At 40.2% G+C, this 25,500-nt stretch overlaps 1 protein-coding gene across 24 annotated transcripts in view; it reads right to left on the bottom strand.

The window, feature by feature from the left end:
- rims1b (regulating synaptic membrane exocytosis 1b) overlaps window positions 1-25,500 on the bottom strand; it is a 100,918-nt gene that overhangs the window by 45,298 nt on the left and 30,120 nt on the right. For 21 of the 24 annotated variants that reach the window (XM_084715737.1, XM_084715747.1, XM_084715744.1 and 18 more), the window contains exons 3-5: window positions 19,072-19,092; window positions 5,565-5,863; window positions 3,655-4,556 (exon numbers count right to left, since the gene is read on the bottom strand). In XM_084715737.1, coding sequence (XP_084571863.1) covers window positions 3,655-4,556; window positions 5,565-5,863; window positions 19,072-19,092 — 1,222 coding nt within the window. Of the gene's footprint in view, window positions 1-3,654; window positions 4,557-5,564; window positions 5,864-7,128; window positions 7,516-19,071; window positions 19,093-25,500 lie in introns of those variants that run through there. The other 3 variants (XM_084715738.1, XM_084715761.1, XM_084715754.1) reach the window with 2 other exon arrangements.

Here is a 25,500-nt window from a genome sequence, read left to right as displayed (position 1 = left end):
GAGTCAAAGCTGCTGTGTCATTAAAGCCTCGATCTCGGAGATATACACTTGTACAGTATATCCGGGGAAATGCAGTTTATTGGGCAGAAAGGGAAACCACAATGTAAACAGTGTTTACTGTAATCCTGCTGAGAGGATTCTTGGAAACATAAGCATAAGCAACTGTTTCCGCATGAAAATTACATAACAGCTTCCACTTATACATCATGTCTGTTTTGTGAAAAAAAAAAATTAAAGCTTGTAATCCAAGCTGTGTGCACGCATCTCCTCAGTGCCTGTGTTCTGCATTAAATCCATCTATTTTACCACTGTTTTATTTGTCAGGTATGGTTGACACAATGTTTCACAGGTCTCAGTGCATTCACAATCTTCATTATGTTGTTTATGTCACATTAGTATGTCACTATAATGTTGTGCGCAAGAAAATAAAACAGAAAAAAACTGTGAATACGGTGCTGGGCTGTGAACTCCTAATGAAGTTACCTCAGGATGATCACTGCTGGGAATAAAGCCAAGGTATTTTTTAGGTGAGTCTCTAAATCAACAATTATAATCCAGTTAAATGTTCAAACAGTTCATTCTACTGTTGGTAAAATCTCATCTACCTGGTTTATAGCTTAAAACTAATGAAGCTCATGTTTACCTGTTTCCTGGAGAAATAGCTACAAGTAAGCAACACATCCAATATGGATGATTCACTGACTCATTTACTGTTTTATGAAACTAACTTAAAAAATAAGGCATTCAACCTTACAACCAGTCATTACTGTATACTAGGGGTATACACAAATTTCATCATTATATAATATTATATTGATTCTTTGGACAACGATATGAGATTTGCTGATATCCCAAAGTCTGCCACCATTGATTTGATTTAATTCGGGGGTCTGTGATCGATATCAGATGTGTCATGTCTACTTAAGAACTTAACAGCTACATTTATGTCAACTCATAAAAAGGAATGAAAGAATAACTATTTTATGACCGAACTCTTCCAGACATTTATGACACACGTGCCATGTGATTTTTGAAATGAGGGCGTAGATCAATATTTACGCTTTGCATCTATAATATTGGATTGTTGAACACTGAATTGATATATTGATCCAGATCGATGTATCATTATACCCCTGCCGTATACACACTGTGTACAGGTTTCATTATCTTGTTTGACTGTCCTGATATTTTTTTTTTGATCCACTTAATGTCAGTTCTAAATGTTCAAGTATAACGTTTTCAACCCAGTTCTGCATCAGCTTCCCCTAAACACAGTAAAACAGGACAATCAAACCATTAAGTATAATTAATTAATTAATATAGTCCTTTATAAAAAGATGAAGCTAAAAGTCTGCAATGTCTTTTTTGGTGTTCTTTGAATTGTACTAATGACTCTTGTGCAACACAGTCATCTGACTTAGATGTCTAAAATATTACTTAAAGCAGCTATATTTGATATTTGTACCATAACAGTGTATGAATAACAATGTGACAGAGGTTGCTTATTGTGATGAACCAACAGAGAATTATCACCTGAATCTACAGATCCTGTTGGCTGAGAGATTCAGTTTATTGTTTAGCTGTCAGGCAGATGTTTTCAGTGAAACAAAGCTTGCCTGCAGCCCTGTGCTGCATGTTGTCATCCCACTCTCTCTCCCCTTTCCTGTCGTCACTTCAACTATCCTATAAATCAAAAAGGCATAAAACTAAAAATATATATATATTTTATCATATACTGAAAAAAAAAAGTTCTCTCTCCCACCCATACTACTTGATTACTATTAGCAAATTATTTAAGCAGCATTTGTAGAGGAATGATTCTTTCCCAAGCTCTTTGATTGATACAAGCGGATGATCATTTTAAACATTTTCCACTGTATTAGGAGTTGGACACATTGAGATTTGGTGGTGCTAATTCTCCAGTCCACTATCATCCAACCACTGAAATGAGGTGAAGTGGGTTGATTAAAGGAGCACCAGTAAAACCTCAAACAAATGAAAACAATATGAAAAACGTGATGGAAAATTGACAGCACTGATATTAATTTCATGTGTTAATTTGGGGAAGATTACAGTCAAACAAAGATGCCTATCTTTTAATACTGAGGCCCTTTCACTTTAATTATGAGGCACTTTGATTGCAGACACATAACATGAGGTTGTTTATCACATCTCATAAACCCGCAGTAACACCCGGACCGTCTCTTGACAACAAGGACAGTCGTGTCTACATTTAATAATGCAATAAAAGTCCGTAAAATGCAATTTCTTATAAAAACAGAATATTTGACCCTGTGTCATCACCTCACTTAACCTTACGAATCCATGTAGGGAAATATACTGCACATTATCTTGCTTCATGCCATAGATGAGAGGGAAAGGAGACATCCTGTTTTGAGGCCCAGCTAGCTACAGAGTGTTTAAAACAGCTAATAATCTCAATCCACACCATCTACCCATTACCAGTCCCTGAGTTATAGTAATCTGGATTAAAACATCTGGAATAGGCCCCTTCTGTGACCAATGAGAGAGATAAGCTGATAGAGCACAGCTAACTCTACCTAGTGCCTCTTGAACTTAGACGCTCTCTTGTGGCTTATAGCGCGGCCTAGCATCGCCCTAACAGCAGAATACACAGGTACCAAGAAGCCAGCGGTGACCATGCACACACAGTCACAGCCAGGCTTGATTTCAGCTGGTGCTCCGTGGTTGGCTGGTGCAGCTGGCTGTTTGTGAGGCATTACATAGCATGCGAGCCACTGGCCTAATTCCACAAATCTGCTGGCCTAAATCACAGGGACTCTCCAAATAAATGAGAGCTGTCCTGAGAGCGGCAGGGTTTAGCCACAGCACAGAGGTGTAGATGACACACAGGGATAGTAATGCACTGTGCGCTGGGTGGGAGTTTCATCCTATCACTTATCGTATAGTTTTACAGTCCTAAATTAGAATGCAATGGTATTAGAATAATCTTACGAGCCAAAATATCTCTTTGCTTTTTTGCACATTATCGTGATAGTAATAACAAGGCTATTTAGATGCTGCAGCTGGGAAAATATGGCCATGAAGTGTGGGAAGAGGAAAGATGTTGAGCTTTATTATGACACTCTTATTTTATTCAGCTGTTTGAGGGACACTGAATCTTTATTTTTCATCTGAGTAACAGTTTATTTCCAGGGTAAAAAACATGTGTCGGATCATTTGTGCAATCACTGAATTGGGATCTTTCTATCTCTCAGAGTATTAACTGCAGGTCAGGCGACAATTAGCCATCAAACCTATTACTGCTGTGATTCTAATCCCACCCACGCTACAGTACACCAGGTCCACAGTAGGTGATACTGGCAGAGTCTGAAAGCGCTCTTGACAGTGATGAGAATACAACAAATGAAGGTCCTTTATGTTTTGACAGACTGAGGATTGCATGTGGAGGTTACAATTGGGCATGTGAGCTAAGTGAGATCTGCAGCAGCTCACTAACAAGTTTGGTGAGTAGAAAACGACAGCTGAGAGATTAAAGTTAGCTTCAGCAATTAACTGTAAGGAGCAGGGTCTAATGTTAGGAAATGTAAGACAGCAGACAGTTCAAGGTATGAAAGTTCAGATGCATTTAGCTTCGTAAGCTAGTGGAGTGAACACATCTGTCTGACTGACCTTTCTCGCTGACGCTTTCCATGTCCATGTCCTCACAGCTGGTGTACTCGGGCGTGGAGCCGCCCTCCTCCTCTGAGCTGCTGATGGACATCTGCCTCTTATTGACTCCGCGCTTGCTCTTGTATGACCGTGGAGGGGGCGGCCGCAAAGACTCCGACTGGTCCGAGCTCTGAGAGTCCTTCCTCAGCAGGATGTCCCCACCCTTGTCCCTTGGTGTCCGTGTTGTACCAGGCTCTAGGCGGCCTTTGTTTGGGCCCCAGTCTGGAGGCACCGGTCCCCCAGGCTGGGGTCCTGATCTCACTCCACCTCCGGTAGGTGGAGCTCCCCCTCCAACCCCCACGGTCCTATCCACAGAGTAGGCTCGGTGGTTCTCCAGGGGTGCCTTGCGGTCTCCCTCGCCACCTGCACCCCTCCTGGCCAGACGGTTTTCAGGCACATCTCCTGCACCACCTCCACCTCCTCCTTCACCAGGCCCCAGTCCAACCTCGTTGATCGCCAGATCGCTGTGTCGTCGCTCATGGCGGACCTTGGACACCTTAGCGTGCATGCGCATCTCCTGCTCCTCCTTCTGTGGTTTCACTGGGTATCGTGCCAAGTTAGGATCACTACGATAACGGTTCTGGAACTCCTCCTCACGGCGCTGCCGCTCCCTTTGCTCCTCATCCTCTGGGCGCCTTCGGTGTGTTTCTGGACGACCCAAGTTCTCCTGTCCGTCCTCATAGTCCTCAGAGTGGATCTTCTCCAGCCTCCGTCCATCTCCCAACCGTCTCTCTCCTCTGTCTCCATGCACCACCCGCTCATCCAGGGACGACTGGGATGGCAACTTCCCAGCAGGTCTGCGGCCACTGCCACGCCCCAGGCCTGCCTTACCATTTTGTTCATGGAGGGAAACTGGCCTTTTCCTGTATGGGAAGAGGAATCATTACACCAGTGTAACAACTGACACAGACATAAACACAGGTGCATCTTAACCACTATGTTAGCATCTGTAATATGAAAGAAAATGCTGAGAGGAGTTTTGAACGGAACTATCCTGTGCGAAGAACATCCCTTTCTATATTTGACTTTCATATGAACAGATTAAAACCAGGATGAGACATGTGATGAAGTCTTACCTAACTCACCCGCTGAACGAAAACAAAGGGATTGAATCAAAGATCTCTCAAGACTAAAACCTGTGACCCAGCTTCTCCACTGGTTAAGCTAGAACAGACACAGATCTATTGCTTTTTTTGGCCTCAGGGATTAAAAAACAACAGCAGCTTTGGCCAGAAAGCAGTCCTAGCTGTCTCAATTTTGAAAAAAATTGGGTTCCCATTCTCCAGTTCTCCAGTTTCCAACTTGTTAATGAGAAAAAGTACAGATTACATGCATAAATTATCCTCTAGTGCAGAAGTTCTCAGTTTTTTCTCGGCCAAGGACCCTTTACAAGATATGCCGGGAACCTCCTCATGTATGTCCCTGTGAACATGAAGGTGATGTGTGAATGATGTATCTTAAACTGGCAGGAGGAAGATTTATATACTGTATATTTATTGAGAGTAATGAATTAATCTATGAAGTATTTTAGATTTTAAAAGTTGAATCTTGGATTTTTTTTCTCATAAATGTGTGACTTTAATCTCAGAGAATATTTTTTCACAAATTTGTGATTATTTTCTATTAATTTATCACTTTAATATATTTTTCTGAGTTTTTTCACTCAAATGTATGACATTATAACTACAGAGAATATCCAAGTTTTCTAGGAATTTTATTACTTTTATCTCAGAGAATATCTGAGTTTTGTTTCCTAAATTTGTGAGCATTTTATATGAATTCATTTTGAGAACCACTGCTCAAGTGGCAGCTACTGCATCATATTGACGATGCATGAGTTGTATTCAGTGAGTCTGTCTGTGAGGCCTTACTTTTCTCGAGGTGGTTCACTTTGGGAGCGGGAGCTGGGCATGGTGTCTGCACCCTTGGCGGCAGTGACACCGGGGGGCAGCTGTGTCCCGTCAGGAGGCCCCGCGTTGGCGTTGGTGCCCGGCGGGGCTTGGGACCTGGAGCGGAGTAGCTTCCTGTCCCGTTGGGCCTCACCTCCCGTGGCTGGGCTGTTCAAGGAGGTGCCCAGGCTCCCAGGCCGCACCCCTGAGCCCGAAAACCATTCTCCTGATTTGGTGAGAATCTCCTGCTGTTTACGGCACAGGTTGCATACCCACATTACCTGCAGGGAGTTGAAAGGACAAAAGTGTTTGCAAGCATGGAAGAACATTTTAATGAATGGAACAAAAAAGTGGGTACACATGCCTGTAACACAGAAATCTGCAGGATTTTCAACATTTACACATCACAAATTGGTTTTATTGCGCATATAGCCTATCACCAAACAAATGAAATATTGTTAACATAATGAGAGCAGATACACTTTCTCCTTAACATTAAAGCTACTCCAAGGAGTCTCTAACTGGTTATGAAACTGTCTCAGTTTATTACCGATGTCTCTATATAACCTACATAAGTTGAAACAAATTGTCTGCCTGTTTCTGTATAGTTATTCTTAATTGCTGCCACCTGGTCAAAATCTCCTTGAAATTACATGAAACAAGTCTGTGTTAATATTTTCCAGGCACAGTTACAGTGAACAGTACATTAGCCAGTTAAAAACAAGCATGCGGAGATTCAAATTTGGATAATTTAATATTTTTATGCCATTTTTTGAGGTTATTTGTCCACACCTGCCTCCAAAATCAACAAAATACTTTCATATTTTGTTCCTTGTAGTAGCTTTGAAAATTCTTCTTCCATCTATTGACAAAACACCTTTTAATGTCTTTCAGCTCACATAAATGATGGATTTAAAAAAATATGAAAAAATTACACTTTTGTATTCCTACTTCCCCACATGCTTTCCCTTCCTTCTTTTGCTACAGCTAATCAAATATTAGCAAGCACTCAGATATGACAGCCTATGCTGTTTTAATATTTCACCATATCCTTTATCTGTGAACAAAGCTTGGCGAAGGCTTGGGGAAATTCTGTAAGTTTGGGAAAAACTACAAAACCCCCTTAAGAGGTCATGTTGCACCTGCCCTGTGGTTCTAATGCTGTGATTTTTGCGTCTCTTATTGCATTATAACCCATTAATAAAATGTACTGTTTTTTAGGTTGCTCCATTATGCTAATGTTGGTCATACACTTCAATAAAAAAGAAAGGAAGGAAGGAAGACTTTAAGTGGCACTGTACTATATACTGTATATATGTATTGTTTTCATCCAAAAGGGGTGAGAAATAGTAAAGATATTCTAGTCAGTGCATCACCCTCCCACATGCAGGCAATGTTTTTCTCTTATTTAGCCTCTAAAATTCAATGAAATACATCATCACAAAGTGGGATTGATGACCACAGCCCTGCACAGTAGACATGATAAAATTGATGAAACGATTCTTCATCTTCTAAATCAAACTCTCACACGACATCAGATACTCACATGTAGCCATTGCTACTGAATATCACCTCATTTCCACAGCACAAAAACAGGATTTATCTCCCTCCGTATTTATAATCCCACCGGTTTATTTTTCCGAGAATAAATCCAAAAGCAAAGAGGAAACACAGTCGTCTCGGGTATTCCACTGCAAAAAACCTTGGCACAAGTTGAAAATAAAACACCTCTGGGACCTCTGGAAACCCCAAAATGTTACTCCTTGACGGCCAGTGGGCTGTACTGCTAGCAGTCAGTTTAGCAGTTAGCAGTTAGCCTCCAGCACGCCAAAGCACATTCATCATGGCCTGATTGAATCCTAGTTGGCGCATGTCCAGACTAATCTAAAGTAAATCAGCTGCCCGCACGGCCCACAGCTGTCGGGCAGCCGCCCAGCCACACACTACAGTCTCTCTTTCTCTCTGTGTCGGTCTTTCTCCACCTCTTTACCTCAGCTGAGGGGCCACAGATTAGCAGTGGCCAGTAATCCTTTCAGCTCCTCACCATTATTCAACTCATCATCAGCTGACAATACCAGCTCACAAATCACAATTTATAACCTATAGTCCCCCCCCCCCCCCCCCCCCCCCATCAACTACACAGGTTAGAGATTAAGTCCAGATGCCCAAACCCCCTCCTTCTTTATTTCCCAGTGCATGATGGAGTATAAACTACTTCATGTACAGTAAAAATTACTGAAACAAATATGTCAATTGCACCACTTAGATTTTAGTCAAATGAAAACACTCAAATCATTCTTTACATCTAGATACCTGATAAGCTTTTAACTGCTGAAGTCATTTTTAACTCTTTAATGTGCAGACCTACAGCTCAGGCTACTGAAATTTTTGATGCTGGTGCCAATATCATATATTTTTCCCCACGTTACTTTGAAGAATTTCAATAGTTGGCTCTATGGGCACATTTCAGATGGTACTCAAAGAGGACTGAGTAGTGCTGGCATCAAACTGGTATGGTGCCAACCAAACCAAACTGGTACCAACCAAAATGTGTAGAACCGAACAGCAAACAGTGTATACAGCTTACAGCAAAAAGTACCTAAATTTGGCAAGAGATATCTGTTCAGATTCATAATAAGATAGCTTCTGAATTATTATTTTTTTTTCTTTTTAACATACTATAAAGTTCTTGTACAGCTGTTTAGACAACTTTTAACATTTGCAAGCTCGGCTGCACTCCCACATGCCGAGAAACAAAAAAATTGCCTCCAGAATTGTCATATTTCAAGGCAAACTACTGTACATTCAAGTGCAGACTGTGGCGCACCCTTAACATTGATTCATCAACTTATGATGGTCCCCAGTGTAAGCTATTATGATAGGCCTTAGCCTGGGCTCTTGCTATCCTAACGTTAAATGCTGGATGGTTGTTGACCCACCACTGATGGCAGCACTGATGGTGATTCCAACCGAATCACTGCAGAGCTGCTAGGAAGGGGTTGTCTGTGATTTTGATTTTGCACCAAAACCGCTACAGATATCTGATATTGTCACATCAAATGATCAAATAGAGGTGACAATGGACAATATCTACATACATATTAGCCAGCAATCATCATTGCATATCAGTATACGACAAAAAATACAAAAGAAAATACAAAAGTTTTCATTTAATTTAATAGTTTTTATAGTTTATTTATAGTTTTTTGTACTTAATGTAGAATACACATCTACTTTTCTTTTAAACTGCTGCTGCGACTGTTTTACCCTCCAAAAAAATGAAAACCATGATGGAGATGGGTTTGCCTTTTCAAAAGCCACATAGAAAATGGCACCATTTCTAATTAATGTGAGTCTTTCTTTGAACAGAGAAACATTTCTTAGATTACAGTTTAAATCACTTCCAAGGGCCAGTCCATCATTGCCTGTAAGTATCTATAAGTTACTTTGCAAGTCGCTGCCAAAGAAGAGGAGCAAACACTCTCATCTACAATCTTACTCTTTGAACGAAAGCATCATGTAGAAGAACACACGTCATGTGACGACTGTTCATGGCCCAGTGTGTGCTCACACATAAAGAGAGACAGTAAAAACAGATCTCATTTTCTAATGGCACGCCTCCATGTGTTTGTTATGTGCTTTAAAGCCTGCGCCACAGATGGGGGGGAGGGTAGTAAACAATGAACAAGTTATAGAACACATAGGCACGGCATACACACACACGCACACACACACACACACACACACACACATACACACACACACACACACACACACACACACACACACACAAAGGATATAATACATATAATCCTTTAGTGGAGTGATTGTGCTCTGTGTTCCTGGATAGCCCGAAAGATACTGTAGAGGGAATTAATTGTGTGTGAACTGAGTTTGTGTGTGTGTGAGCTTGTATAGATGCAAAGGCTCCACCCTATAGTGTGCATAACACATGTCTTTGCTGGACCAGCCAGATTGTGATGTCAGACCCTCAGCTGAGCCGACCAATCATCTCCCTCTGTCCAGTGGCAGCCCACTCCAGTGTCAATTTGAGTTCATCTTGCTGCCTCACTGCATGCTGTGGAGCACGATGTGCTGTGAGGATGTGTGTGTGCAGATATGTGTACAGTATGTATATGTAGGACATTTGTGAAACCTTCTTGCCTAGAAGAGCGTGGCGTGGGCGACTGCCTGTGGGCGAGATGTGTGTGTAGAGAATAAGCAGTGCCATCTCTCTCATGTAATAATGTCAGCCTCCCTCTGCCTAAAAATGTGCTTCTCCATGGTAACCAAATCATGGAGAAGAGTCAGTGAGAGAAAGGGGGACAAAGCAGTGTGTGTGCGTGTGTGTGTGTGCGTGTGCCTGTAAAACTGAGAAAGAAAAAGAGTGTGTGTCAGAACTGAAGGACAATGACAGCAGAGGAACCTACAAAAAGACGAACAAATGCCATTTAGACTGCCTTGAGTTATCATTGCATTTGCTACCTGATATGAACCCGAAAATGGATTTCCCCTTCTTCCCTTTCCTTTCCTCAAGTCATTTCCTCTTCTCTCCCTCCTTTCCTTTCTATGTCATTTATTATCTTTCTTTTCCGTCCCTTTCACTTCATCTCGTCTTTTCTCTACTCTGCTCCTTCCTTTTCTTTTCCTCTCCTTTCCATCCCTCTCTTTCCTCTCATTTTGATTTCTCTCCTCCTTCCATTCCTTGACATTTATTTCCTTTTTTCCTTTCCCTGCTTTCACTTCCTCCTCTTCCAGTTTTCCTCTTTTCCTGTCCTTGACCTTTATTATTTTCTCTTTCCTTTTTTACTTTACCTTTATTCCTTTCCTTTTCTTGTCAGCTATTTCCTTTCTTTTCCTTTCCTTTCAATTTATATTCTCTTTTCCTCTCCTTTGCTCTAATTTCCTTTCCCTCCTCTTTTTTCCTTCCCTTTCTTTTGCTTCCCTTTCCCTTCTACTCCTCTTTTTCCCTTTCTACTACTCTCTTCTCTCGCTTTCGCTTTCTCTTTCCCTTTTTTTCCATTCCCCTCCCTTTTCCTTTCATTGCCCTTTATTTTTTTATCCGCTTTTTAACTTTCCTTTTCTTTTCCTTCCTTCCCTTGCCATTTATTTCCCCTTATCCCTTCCCATTTATTTTTTATCTTCTTATTTCCTCTTCCGCTCTCATTTCCTTTCATCTTCACTACTTTTTCCTTTCTTTTCTTCCCTCTCCATTCCACTCCTCAGTTTTCCTTTCCCCTCCATTTCATTTCTTTCCCTTTGCTTAATTTCTGTTCTTTTCTGCTTTCCTCTCCTCTTTGTTTTTCCTTTCTTCCTTTTCCTTTCTTTCCTCTCCTTTATCCCATTCCTAACATTCCCTTGCCCCCAAATTTCCTTTCTTTCCTTTCTCTCTTCTTTCCTTGCCCTTTATTTTCTTCTTCTCCTTTTCTAAAAACTTTTTCCCCTTTCTTTCCTCTACTCTGCTCTCATTTCTTTTCTTCCCCTCTTCTTTTATTCCTTTCTTTCATTTCCCACTCTTCTCCTCTCCTTTCCTTTTCTTTCCATTTATTTAATACCTTTCTTTTCCTGCTTTCCTCTTATCTTCCCCTTTCTTCTATCCTCTCTTTTCTTTTCTTTGCCCTGTATTTTCTTCTCTTGCCTGTTCTACTTTCTTTCCTTTCCATTTCCTTCACTCAACACTTTTCATTTCCTTTCGTATTTCCTTTCATCTCTCCTCACCCTCCAGCTCAGCTGACACACCTGGCTGACTTGACAAATGAAGACACCACACACCTGTCACTCATACTTCTCTATCCCATACCCCTTCCCTTCATCTCCCACCCCCAGCACTGCTCCATCCATCTGCTGACAAAATGGTGAAGACGTGCGTCGCTGCCGCAGCTCTGCCAGCAGCAGCAGCAGCAGCAGCATCAACAGCAGCTCGCGGTGAGAGCAGCATTCATTTAGGCCCGAATTGTGTGAACATCAGCTTTTCCTTAAATGGGCAGAATAGATGGGAGCCTTGGGGGTGGCGGGTGGTGAGGAGGGTGTGGTTGGCTTTCAGTGAGTGTGTGCAGTGACCCTGTCCTCAACGCACACACAAACACATACACACATACACCTCAACAGAATGACATATGAGGCAGCGCTGGGTGTAAACTGCAATCGTTCAGGGAATGGTAAATCCTGAATGGTGGGAAGAAAGACGACCGCAAAAGACATAATGCTCCATTTCCTCTAATAAGGTAGTAGATCAACTCTCCAAGCAAGCCAAATGCATTCAGTGGTGAGCACGGCTGAAAGCAAGGCAGAGCTGTTGAGGCTGTAAATCCACACAGGTTTTACATTTCTGATCTCAGGATCACAGAGAAGACTTTCACTGCTCCTCAACATTAAACAACAAAATACTGTAAGTTGTATACAAGCACCGTCTAATACGACACATATAATATGTGTTTCCAGATCTGTTGGACCATGGTCATGCTTAAAAAATGTTGATTGTTGTAAGAAATGAGGTTTTTATGTCATTCTGTAGCTTCCCAGTAGTTCAAATCTGAACAGTCAAATTATCCTAAAGGAAAGTATGTTTTAGCATCAAAATGCTATTTGCCCAACTTTGCCTACAGACGTTTTTCCTTATCACTTGACATCTTGCTACATATAAACCCACTGGGTCTGGGGAGAGGAGGACATCAGAGCTATAACCTACATCATGGCCCTTTGACCCATCCATCAGCCCCAGCGTCTTCACTTTGTGGCTCTATATCAACATCACCCTTTCCTTTCTTCCTAGCGGACACAAGCTATAATTTCTGTGAACGTTGGAGGGCTTTGTTATCTGAACATAAATAAATGTCATTCATAGACATTTGCAACGTGATCTCATGGGATGACACACAAATGGCACACCACTTTTAAGGACATTTCATGTGTCATATCTGTACATTTTTAAGTTTTTTGCGTGTCAATTAATAATATTTAATTTTTGTGCATTTTAGTGTCTGAACATATTAACAATAGTCAGGTGACATTTATTGTAAGCAGTCTACAACACACATCACATAAGTTACTTGAATTATGTAAGTTAACTTGCCTACTAACGTTAAAATAAGTCAACTTAGACTTCTGGTTTTACAGAGGACACAAACTGCGGTGGGTGAAAGTCCTGCGTTTGTTTGACGCATCCATCCACCCCAGCGTCATCCACATGCAGACCTCATTATCTGTACAGACTAAATGGTGTGAAATGACACATGAAAAGTAAAAAATAAATGTTGTGATAACATACAAAAATGACTTAAGACATTGGTGTGTTATTCATACGTCTTTTGGTGAGACCAGGCTGGTATTTGCTGAAATGATTGATGTCTTTTTTCTTGGGACGACAGTATCTACAGAGAGGGCCAAACTGTGCAAACATTTTAGACAGCAAAAACTACAGCTAAAAGGCTGAAACGACAACATGAGAAAAGTTGGTGGATATCATACACATAGAGGAAATCAAGTTATGACAGTGTATGAGATCTTTATGTGCTGGCACATTCATGAGAACTGTTTTTTCCCCTCTATGCTAATAAATTAAGTATTTATCTTAAAATCACAAAAGTTTTCATCTCTAATGGCAGGGGTTATATGGAGAGTCAACCTGAGCAACACGTTTTTCAGAGAGTGAAGTTAAAGAAAGGCAGGGTGAGACACTGTGTTGAGTCACAGAAGCTGGTGGAACAGCAGCAGCAGCTGCAGTATGAATACTGACGGTTATAACACCAAATCTTATCTACAGTATTGACGTCTACTGTATTGAGGTTATTACGTTTTGTTAAAATTAAAGCTCAATTTAAAAAAAAACCTTCCTGGGGTGCTCCCATAGCTCAGATGGTAAAGCATTCGCCCCATGTACTGAAGCTGTTGGTCCTCTGCACCCCATTTCTTGTCATGTCTTCAGCTGTCCCTATCTAAAATAAAGGCAAAAGCCCAAAAAATAATCTTTAAAAAACCCTTCCTTTTTATATCTCTGAGAGTCATTGCGACAGATAATAATTGTGTACTACAGTATACCAGGATACCATGAAAGTATAATATTTTATCACACCATGAAGTTATCTTATCATTGAAGCCATAATGCTGCTTTCCCAGATCTCTGCAGCTACTTTAGTCAAAACAGATATCCTTTAAGTTTACACACATATGTTCTAAAACACACATGAGCTTTTACTTCACTTCACTTATGGATTTTCAGTGAGAGTGATAATAAGAGGAGCTGTAACAGAATTTCAAAGCACTTTACAAACATTAAAGACTTGACTGGAACATGCTGCTATTGGCTTTTGCCAGATCCAGTCAAGGAGGTCCTATCATTAGATACATAGGCCTTGACTGTGAGGTGATGTTGTCAGCTCCAAAAACAGGCTAAAGTCTGTCAGCCTCATAAGCACATACTTTTTTTTCCCCTCAGGAGCGGGATAAGAGTTATATGGAGATGCTTTAGAACGGACAGAAGAAGTGAACGAGGCTACTACAGACACAGTGGTGTATGAGAAGAAAGGAGTAGAGTGAGAGGAGGAGTGAGAGGAGGAGGAGAGAGCAGCAGGTTAGTCATCTAGTACTGAGAAACATGATTGAGATTATGCAGTGCATCCTCCCTTCCGGTAAAATGTGCGGTGTCAGCTTGATGCAGTAAGTGAGCAAGGCTCTGTGTGGTTGTATCAGTGTGAATCTGAGCACGTGTGTGTTAATGGTAGACTGTAGGTCATATAAACACATTAAAATTTCACACAGTACTTGCAAATATACGTAAGAAATGACTGCAACCAGACAGATAAACACTCAAATAAATAGGTTTAAAAGGGCTTGTATGATGTATAAAAATACAGTAACACTTTATTTGAATGGGGCATAAGACTGTTATTACACTGTCATAACCATGACACTTGTCATTATCATGAAGAAGTATGTGTGAATGTTTATAACTGGCAGTCTTATTCAGTCAATTGTCAGTCTTGATGCAAAGTTGACACGTTTAAGATGTCAGTTATGTCAACTTGAAATGACCAAAGCCAGTAATATCTTTGTTACGACAACATTACATTAACCAAGACAATAATGTCTTTGTTATGACACCTTGACATTAATCAAGATAAAAATGTCTTTGTAATGACAACTTGACATCAACCAAGGCAACATAACCTGTCAATGTCTTTGTGATGACAACTGGACATGATCAAACTATTTAGCGTTATCTTTTAACATTACGTTATACTGTTATATGTGGTAGGTTTTGACATTGCTCTTCATGAGAGCATTATAAGTGTGAGTATCTTCCATGATCGCAAGAAAAATGGTACATTGCGGTCTTGCCATAATTTTTTTCTTTTTACAATGTCAAATGCTTTTGTAACGGTGTCATGAATAATTTCTGGGATTGCAACTAAACTGATTGATTGAATGACATTCAATATAAATATAAACATTCATAAAGACATATATATGAAGGTGTCATGACATGGTTATGACAATGTAATGACAGTCTTATGCACATTACTTCAAATAAAGTGTTCCATAAGTTTGTATATAATGTGGGAAAATGCTCCCTTTTTAAATCACTTTTCTGCTCTGCATGTATGTACATTGTGTCGTTATCAAAAACTAAAAAGAATAAAGGGGATCAAAAGGGATCAGTGGTAAAAGGTGGCTTGAAGTGATACTGATTTTCTAATCTTTGCTTTTCAAATACTAGACATTCCACGTAACAATTATATTCTGAAAATATGGGCTCCAGTGAATCAAGGTTTAAGTGTGAGCACAGGACAACATTCAAAGCACCTCCCTTCTTGGCCGTGAATATCAGATCTTTGGTGTGGTTGATGCCATTTTTGGCAACAAATCCGGGTCTTGTGGTTTTTGTCATAACACCAGGGATCAATTTGGCTCAGATTATCATACAAAATCCTGAATGATGATTTGTGTGTGTGTGTGTGTGTGTGTGTGTGTGTGTGTGTGTGTGTGTGTCTTTGTGTGTGTGTGTGTGTGTGTGTGTGTGTGTGTGTGTGTGTGTGTGTGTGTGTGTGTGTGTGTGTGTGTGTTAGGACCCAGCGCCTGCCTGCTGTCCACTGGGAGGCAGTGCTCCTCTACAAAGAAGACAGATTGTCAGCGGTTTGTTCAGTTTCTGGGAGCCATCTGGAGCTGACATTAAACACAAATAAACAAACACTCAGTCATTAACAAGCTATAGCACCAGTAATAGCAGGACAGCTTGACAGACACGGCTATGAAACACACATCAGCTTCTTCTCATACTCTTAGCCTTACACTAGCTTATCCTTCTATCACACACTGAAATTGATTTAAACTTGAAACTGCTGGCATTTAATGGTGTCTCCTGTGCACAAAACAGTCCAATGACTGATCTTTAGTAGTAGACCAAGAAAATCAATTTACCACCAACAAACAGGGTGGGTTTCCTATAAGTTAAGATATAACATCTACCAACCGAAGTTTGTGAAACCAGACCACCACCCCACACCACCTTAGTTACTGTTCCTGCCTGTCAAGCTTTCCATTCTTTCCATTCACATATAGAGTTTGCAATGACAACAGTGGCAGGTTTAAAGCACCAGTGTGCAGGATTTGGGGGCATCTGGCAGTGAGCTTTGGGACTGTAAACACAGTGTCTCACTCTTCCCATCCAAACCTATAGAAGAACCTACAGTGGCTGTGCAACTCACTGATGTGAAAGGTTGTATCAAGAGCCATTGTTTGGTTTGTCCGTTCTGGGAAACATGGCAACCTCTGTGGAAGAGGACCCGCACCTTCTGTAGATATAAATGACTCATTCTAAGGTCTTATTTTCAGGTTATTATACTCTAATGAAAACATGAGATCAGTTGAGGACTTGTTTTGTGCTACATTCCAGGCTATAGCATGAGGATTTATCAATGTGTTAACTTAACATTATCTCAGTTACGTTGTCTGGGGTTGACAGAGTGTAGACTTACCAAAATCCAATAAAGAGCAGGAAAGAGCTACAATCTACAATTTTTTACTTAGCTCCAGTTTATATATATGTAGCTCCAGTTTATATATATGTACATATATGAACTATGAATTAGGCTACATTCAAGAATGTTTAAATCTCATTGTAATGTAGTAAATTAAGTTGTATGACATCTCTTCTTATTTTGAGGTTATGGAGCAGCCCATACTGCCATGAATCTAGTTAATGATACACTAAGGCCTCTATTATAGTCCTGAACTAACATGTACGCAGACAGTTGCTGACCCTATGGACACCTCTTGCTTTTGTCTATAATATTTTCTGTAGTCCGCTTGGAGGAAGGGCTCCATACATGCGCAGCAGACCAGCGTCTGTAGTGGCTCCATGCAGACACAACAAATGGCTGGGTGCATGGATAGCCACACAGAACGAAGGGGGACACCTGATGACAAAATTTCCATGACACTGACCCAAGTAGACCCTTGTGCGCTCGCAGCCATGGAAAGCATCGTATCAGTGTGACTCTTTTTATTGGAAGTACGGCTTGAGTCCTGTTGTAGTCAGCTAGTCATCCGACCATAACTTAGATCAGGGCAGATAAACTCTCTTTAATCAATTTCCATTATGCAAGCTGCTGGTGTTTTTCCTCGAGCTTCAGTAACTCAACGGTCTCTCATCCACTTTCTTTAATTTCTGTCTCTGAACGAGTGAAACATGTTGGTTGCTTGGTTCAATCTCTGTATTCTAAAATAAACAATCAACAGTATCATTTTTGTACAGGAAAATATCCTCCAAACTCTCTTTATACAGAGTATCACTCCTTCTACAGGCCCATGCACACAACCTCAACATGTGGAGAAATCCAAAACTTGACAGGCCTGCTGTGCCTAGTTACAGTTGCTAAGCTGTGATTGGACAATTGCTGTTACATGGTGGAGTTTAGCAAACAGCAAATCCTTCTGGTAGAAGGGCCTCATGCTGTTTGTCATATTTGAGTTAAAGGACCAGTGTGTGGGATTTAGTGGCATGTATGTTTTGCCTCACTCTCCCCTTCCAAAGGTGTAGGAGAACCTACAGGTCCATGACAAATACACAAAATGCAAAAGGCCAGTGTTTGGTTTGTCTGCTCTGGACTACTGTAGAAACATGGCAGTGAAACATAGTGAACTCTTTGGAAGAGGACCTGTGCTCTTTGTAGATATAGACGGCTCATTCTAAGTAGGGTGACTGCACAAATATATTGCCCATCAGCAATTGGCTGAATCCATCACCGGTTTGGTGCTCTTGGACGATTTTTGGGGCGATATTTGTCATTTTATTTTGCTGACGTAATGGTCTGCAGAGTGACAGCTGCAGCTCTGCGACGCACTTTCACTTTCAACCAGAGTATACACCCACTCAGCCGGACCGTGAGTGCGGTGAGTGAGTTTTACATGTTTTTCTTGGGGGCAAAGATATCAGCAATCACCAGTGGATGGCCTGACGCTGGTTGTTTTTGGAAAATTGTAACATACTGCCCAACCCTAATTCTATGGCAACAAAAACACGACATCTTTTTTTCAGGTGTTCATACACTATTAAAAAACAATCTTTTGAATACTATATTAAATTTCTGCCATATTCAGACAATAGATTGCATTAAATCTTACACACTGGACCTTTATGATCTGGTCATCTTGATTCTTGGATTTTAATCTAGAAATGTGCTCAATGAGAGAAGTGAACAGTTACTACATTTGTAGACGACACCTACAGGTGTATGCCATAGCAGCACGTCAAAAGCTATTCTGATTAATTTGCTGTCTTACCTGGAAGCATAAACACAGTCAAACAATGAATCCAAACAATGAATCCTCTGTCTGACTCAGTGACACCCCAAACTAAAATTCACTGCCACTTCCTTCACCATTTGTGACTTTGACAGGGTTCAGCAGTAACAACACTTTTTGCGGTGACCAAGCATTAAGGGGAAGTGTTGAGTGGACAAAGTGGAACATATACCTGGGCCCCTCCCGTCTCCCCATGGCAAGGCTGGTCTGGTCTCAAACACACAGGCAGGGAAAGCATGCACAGGCATGAGTGTGCATTCATTGTGCATTCAGATAAATGGTCTGTAGGGTAGAGTGCATCTTTTAGCATGCCAGCTGGAATGCCAATCTCCCATCCCCCATTTTTGTCAGAGATTTATTCCAATATCTATTTGCCCCCTTTCAGCACAGCCATGCCTATAACCATAGGAAGAGGGGTCAGGATGGGTCAGAAGGGTCAGAAGACGCCCCTGCCGACAGCCTGTATTATGGCTCATGCTCGCTCTGCCCGGCAGTTGGTTTTGTCAGGGTCTGCGTTCATTCTCAGAATCAACAGCCCGCTTCCCTGAAACCACTTAACCACAATGATCTGATCACGGGTCTGAATTCTTTTTCTGATACTGTGAATGAGCACAGACCCAAGAAGAAGTGAAGAGGGAGAGACAATTAGTGACCCATGCAGCAAAATCCATCACCCAGCAAGCCTTACCCTGTCCTTCACTATGAGACACTTTGCAAGGGGAGGAGACAGACAATGGACACAGAGTTAGTAAGGGTTTACACTGGAGAGAAAATCTTCTGAGGACACAGTCGCTCCAGGTGGATCCATCCCACACAGCACAGTAAAGGCTCGGAGACATCAAAGTTAATAAAAACTATGAACTACCAGGGACTCCCTCTGTTCAGTTAAGTCAGTAATCCATAAGTGGATTTGTACACACACTGGCTCCGTTCCAATCCGATAGCTCCCTCTCTTGCATCTGCAGTTGTTGCTTTTTCAACCTTTTTTTTGCCAAGAAACTGAAAGAAACTAAACTTAGAAATATTTTACATCACCTTTCCGGGGTAGAAGTCATCGTACAAGAGAAATCTGTCGCTCCAGATTTGAACACAGCCAGCGTTTCTTTCTTTTCTTTTTTTTTTTTTTACCTTCAGGTGGCACAAACATCACGTTCACAGCACAGAGAGAGAACACAAAAAAGATGCTAACCACTTTGTCCTCCTTTGTGGCATGCAGTCCAGGTAGCAGTGAGAATTGAGAGAAGTGAGGGTGGAAGTGGAGCAAAAGAGGTAAGAAGAGAAAGGAATGAAAGAACGTAAAAGATATAAGAAATAAGAGATGCAGAGAGGATGAATTTGTGGAATGGGATATTGGACAGATTGTTGGAAAGAAGGGAAAGAAAACAAAGGAGAAAAGGGGGGAAAGAGGATGCGGTGCAAACATTTGTTAATTACATTCTGCAGAATTGATACACATACTTCATATTCAGTGACAGAGTGAGCGTGAGGCGGTGGGGACAACAGTTTGTGAATGTATGTGACCAGTGACATGTTAGGCTACAGCGACATGCATGACCCAGCTTGGCATGACCTTGGTGTGACTCATGACCTGTGACAACATCAGAATGTGTCACAGCTCCTCAGCACAGTGAGGAAAGTGGGACACCAAAAGCAACGTGGAACACATTCTTCCACAACCCCTACCTTTACTAACCCTCCGTCTGTAACGGTCCCTCCAGGAAGTTGCGATGCTGCAATCGCATCGATTAACATGCATTCAACCAATCCCTGTGAGTTCTGTACGCCCACGATTAAACATTTTGTTCATTTTCCTTAACTGATAGTTGAAAATACTAACAATTGGTTCATTAATTAATCATTTTTTAATTAATGTATTAATTAATAGTTTTCTCTCTTTTTTGTCTTTTTTTTCTTTTTTTCCTCATTTTATGTTTAAATTTAACTTTTATTTTTCAACAGATGACTCAGACAGACAATGAAGCTCAAATGAGGCACTGCCATTTCTATCAATTAATCATCAATTAATACATTTTTTATTGATTACATTTTTAACAGTAATTAATCAATTAATCATTAACATTTCAATATGTGAAATCAACACAACTTTTCTGCAAATTTTGACCAATCATCGTCAACTTTTTTATTTTAGTTTTCACTTGCTCCTGCAATTCAAAACATTATACCATTTTTCACAATTTTTAATAAAAGCTGCCTTGAAATTAGTCGTTTTAGGTCACAACAATCCCCAAAAGAAAGCCTGCAAAATCCTGGAGGGACTGGTCTATACACTCCCATAATACACATGTTAAAGTTACTTTGTTCGTGGATTACACAATAATAAAGGGACATATCACATACCAGTGAAAGGGAAAAATAAAGGCTTTTGAATTAAGCTACAATATTTGATCGAATTTTATTGTTAACTGGTTAATGAATGTTGTGAATTAATGTAAATACAGTGACCATTATAATGTCAAGCAGGTGAGGCTTTGCAGCCTAATCAGTGTTTGGATGGTATTTTCACACAGCACGTTGCTGTGATGCCTTCTGCAGGGCACACAGGGGCACTACACACCTCTGTCATTAGGAAATTATTATTTATTACAGTCAGCTGCTTAGAAACTAATAAAAGTTTATAGCCTAATAATTCTAGTAAATAATGTTGCAGTTTTAAAGAGCACTTATATCACCACGTACAGTACTGATTTGCAATGTGTCATCTGAGAACTGATATTAATGCGTCTTTTTAATTTTTTTTTATTTTCAGAAAGGCTTTTGTTGAAGTTCAGGTTGTTTAACAGGCTCAAATAAGGATCAGTAACTTTGTGCAACAATGTTTAGAAATAATTTTGAAACCTGTGGTTGCATATTTCCCATGTTAACGTGTGGAAAAACTGAAATAATAACTGTTATTTGACCTGTATGAACACAACTACAGATGTACCTCATGTGGATTTTATCACAACATTAACCATTACCTACCTTCCTATCTCTGTACACATTTAAAATCTTGTTGACCCCCATTTGTGGTACATGGTACTTTTTATAAAAAAGACACTTGGTACTTTATGTGTTATTGTGGTAATGTTTTAAAATACCATTTGGCATATTTTGTCGTACAACTGCAGTTTTTAAAATGCATTTGTTGCTTTCAGTAGGCGATTTTAATCCATCCCCCTGTTAACTTTATCAGGGGGATGGACAATGCACAACTAAAAATTTGTCTGCCACTTAAGCACCATGGACAGCACCATGGATTTATTAATACAGAGCACAGTTAGGTTACCAATACTCCATATCTCTGCTATTAGTGATGGCAGGTTAAAAAGCAGGATGTATTTTGGTCATTTTGCTAAAAACAAGAATGGCAGCCCCCTCAACATGCCCACTGATTACTTTTTCTTTTACTGTGGTACTTTTTCAAAAAGATATTTGAAAATAAATGTGTTTTTTTTTATGTAATTTGGAGGAACCTGACCCTTTAAATAATCTGTATTTCCTCTTTACCTGACTGTAATTGTACGTGTCACGGCATTGACTGTGCCCGAGTATTTTTCTTTTGTTTCCCTGTGTTTTAATTTTCCTCCGTGTCTCCTGAGCTACCCTGTTTGTCTCTTCGTGTCTGCGGATGTGGCAATTGTGTGTCCCTCCTCACAGGGCACGGTCACACATGCACAAAATTAACATTGGTATATATTCGCCTCCCATTCACATCCATTCCGTGGAAGGGAAGGGGTGAATAAAAACCTTTGCTTTCCGGTGGCAAAGCAGATTGGCATCTCTGCTTTGTGTTAAGTTCAACATGAATTCTGACCTGCAAAGTCGCAGCCTCAAACAATAGCAAATAAGTGCGTGTGGTTAACACCTGAAACGCACAACAAACCGTTTAACTGATTTCTTCATTTTACTTCAGACGGTGACAGTCACTCACTGGCATTCGTGTATATGTGACCATGCCCTCACTCTCCTCTGGATCCCTGCTCAGCCAACAGACCTGCCTTTAATGAGCTCATCATCGCTCCAGTATGTCAACCCCGGCCCTTCTTCCACTCTCAGCCAGATACCATGGTAGAAAAGTAGCCTCTAGTTTAATTTAGAAATCTATTCTCCGGGTTGATTCCTAGCCTGTGAGTAACTGTCTTTCCCTTCTGCTCAGGATGCCCTCACATCTGCCTGCCTGCTAACCCTCGTGTTTCTCCAGCCTGCCCACACTATCTACCGTTGCTCCTCTGTCCTTTCCAGCCATTCACTTCTCCACTCCAACAAAACCCTGCTATCCATCAATAAATCAGTCTAACCTTATCCCATGTGTCTGTATCCTGCACTTGGGTCCACTCTGTAACATACACAACAGTATGTAGCACATTCATATGGATATATCTGATGAAGCAAGCTGTTGTACATAAAGTACACTTTAATAATGAGCAAATGCACTTTTAAAAAATTGCTAACTAGAGGAAAACACTGTGTGCTGCTGATGCTGGTTTAATGAGCACACTGTACGCAGGAGAAGAGATTTATATAATAAAACAAAGCTCACACTTTCCTAACCCTGTTATTCTGCTTAGCAGGCCAGACGACCCGGGACAGAGGCAGGCACCACCGAGACACATCACTCCCACACATTATACACACATACATATGCACACACACAACCACACCAGAAAAGAAATGGAGGATGATACATGATGTGTTCTCCTATCCCTTCTAAGGATTTATGAATTAAATTTCTCATTGAGTGTTGAGTTCGCCCCAAATATAAAAATTACATATACTCTGCTTGTGGTGCTCGAAGCACCAAAAAAGTGTATTTGACAAATTCAACAGCAATGTCTCTTTCCAGAAATCATGACCCAGTTACTCAAGATAATCCAGAGACCTTGTTGTGAGCAGTGTCAAGTAGGAACTACTTTCTTTGGTAGATTCTGCCAAATAGAATCTACTTTTTTTTTACTAGAAAGAAAGTAGTTCCTATATGAAACTGCTCACAACAAGGTCCCTGGATTATCTTGAGTAACTGGGTCATGATTTCTGGAAAGAGGCACCGGTGTTGAATTTTTCAAAAGCATTTATTTTGGCATTAGCTCAATTATATTGGACAAAAGGCAGACATCTCTACAACAAATATCTCCACAACTTTGCAACTCAAAGCAATCAATCTAGATGGATAAATAACACTACGGTTAAAAAAAAAAGCATGTATTTTTTGATTTTGGGGTAAACTGTCCCTTTAAGATATTAAATCTATTAAATGTAACTTTAATAAATTAAAAAGTTGCATTATCAGAAATCTGTGTAAAAGCCTGGGATAAGTACTGACATTCCATATCTCTAATAAATTTCTAAGAATTTAATGTGAGATATAAATTTCACTATTACATCCACATGCTATGTATAAGAATGGAATTACATAATGTAAAGGAATCAGGCATTTTTTGTATTTGGTGTCATCTAAGCCCAGTTAATTTGACAGGACACAAACATACTCACTGATTCCTATTTTTTTTTTATGTCAATGTGACACTCTCACATAAGCCAATACAAAAAAAGCCAGTAAGAGGTAAATCTACAAGACATATGTGGCTACACATGAAACAATGACCTGCATTCAATCTCCCATTTAAGTATTATATCAAATAAATAAATTAGAATTAAATTCTGTATTTAAACATTCAATATTCAAAAAGGCCATCGTAGTTGTGATGTTATTTTGAGCAGAATTTACTTTCAAATAAATTCTTTGCTTTATTTGTTTTATTTATAGGTTTTTTTATTTATATCATGTAGTCTCATTTCCTTATTTCCATGTAAAAGCCTGCCTGCTGTGAAAGCAATATCAATGGCTTTACCAACAGGGATACTATCTTTATCCTCTATTCTCACTGGATTTTGAGTTCTGCATACGTGTGATACCAGTGTGAGTTCAGGCCCAGCTGGTCTGTGCGGATCCTGAACAGATTGGGGACCAGCAGGTTAAGGGGTGGAGGGCCCATAGTCAGGTAAGATACCCAGGAGGAGGGCCTCTCTCTTGGATTGGAGGGGAGCCCAGAGAATGTTTGGATGGAAGAGGGCCGGGTCTTAAAATAGCCATGTTGGACATGTTGGATCAAATGAATGGTTATCATTTGGTGATACGGCGTGGGACTTTGTTTTATAATAGTGTGGCCTCCCTTTAGTTTAGAGGTAACACTGCAGTGTTTTCAGCTTATCATGGGTTTAGGTTGACAGATGGTTCATGTTTTTATTTGCATATTTGTTTTACTTTTTAGCCGTGCTTTGTTCCAGAGGAAAGGCAGCCCACTGATCTGATGCCACCAGGAGGTCAAAAATCTGACTTACGCAGTAAAATATCTCGACATCAACAAGATCGATGAATTCTTGGATTTTGCTTGAATTACATCATAATATCATCATCAGGTCCAATATTTTTGGGCCTGTAAAGAACAAATACCTGAAAAACTAATGACATACCCATTAGGTTCAGCTGGAGTTTGTGTTTAGTGTCAGTTAGCAATATTAGCATGCTAACATGCTAAATTAAGGCTGTTAACACTGTAAACATTGTATGCTCATCATCAACATGTTAGCATACTCATTGTGAGCATCTTAGCTTGCTGACATTTGCATTTTTTAACTCAAAGAACAATGTAGCAGCCCTGTCCCTTAGAAATGACCTCTATATAGACCTACAACTACTTTGAGACAGTGATGGAAATGTAACACCAACAAAATTAGGTTTTGTATTGCCAAAAAAAAAAAACACAAAATAGCTAATGTTGGCTACAAATGTGTGTTTTGCCATATTTGGGCAAAATGAGCATGTTTTTTTTTTTCGTTAAAAACTGATTATAGTGATAGACAGCAAAGAAGTGGATAATGCTGCAAGGATGATGCTTTAAAAGGTTTTTTTTGGAAATTTAAGATATTTTCTTTGCTGTGAAACTATTCCAACTGTTGTAAATACAAGCTAAAGCCAGCTGCCACCCTCCACTAACTTTTTACTTAACTGTTTTCAGTACGGTGAGATTAAAGTAAGGTTTTCAGTATTGCTTTAAAAACCGTATCTGAACCTTTGTTAGCCTCTTTGCCTCTCTTTTTCTCACTGGGCCTGGTCTGT

This window comes from Lutjanus erythropterus, chromosome 3, assembly GCF_056507025.1.
Source record: "Lutjanus erythropterus isolate fLutEry1 chromosome 3, fLutEry1.hap2, whole genome shotgun sequence".
Classification (NCBI taxonomy): domain Eukaryota; kingdom Metazoa; phylum Chordata; class Actinopteri; order Lutjaniformes; family Lutjanidae; genus Lutjanus; species Lutjanus erythropterus.
Note: the sequence above shows the minus strand (reverse complement) of the source record. Positions and strands in the feature narration are given on the sequence as shown.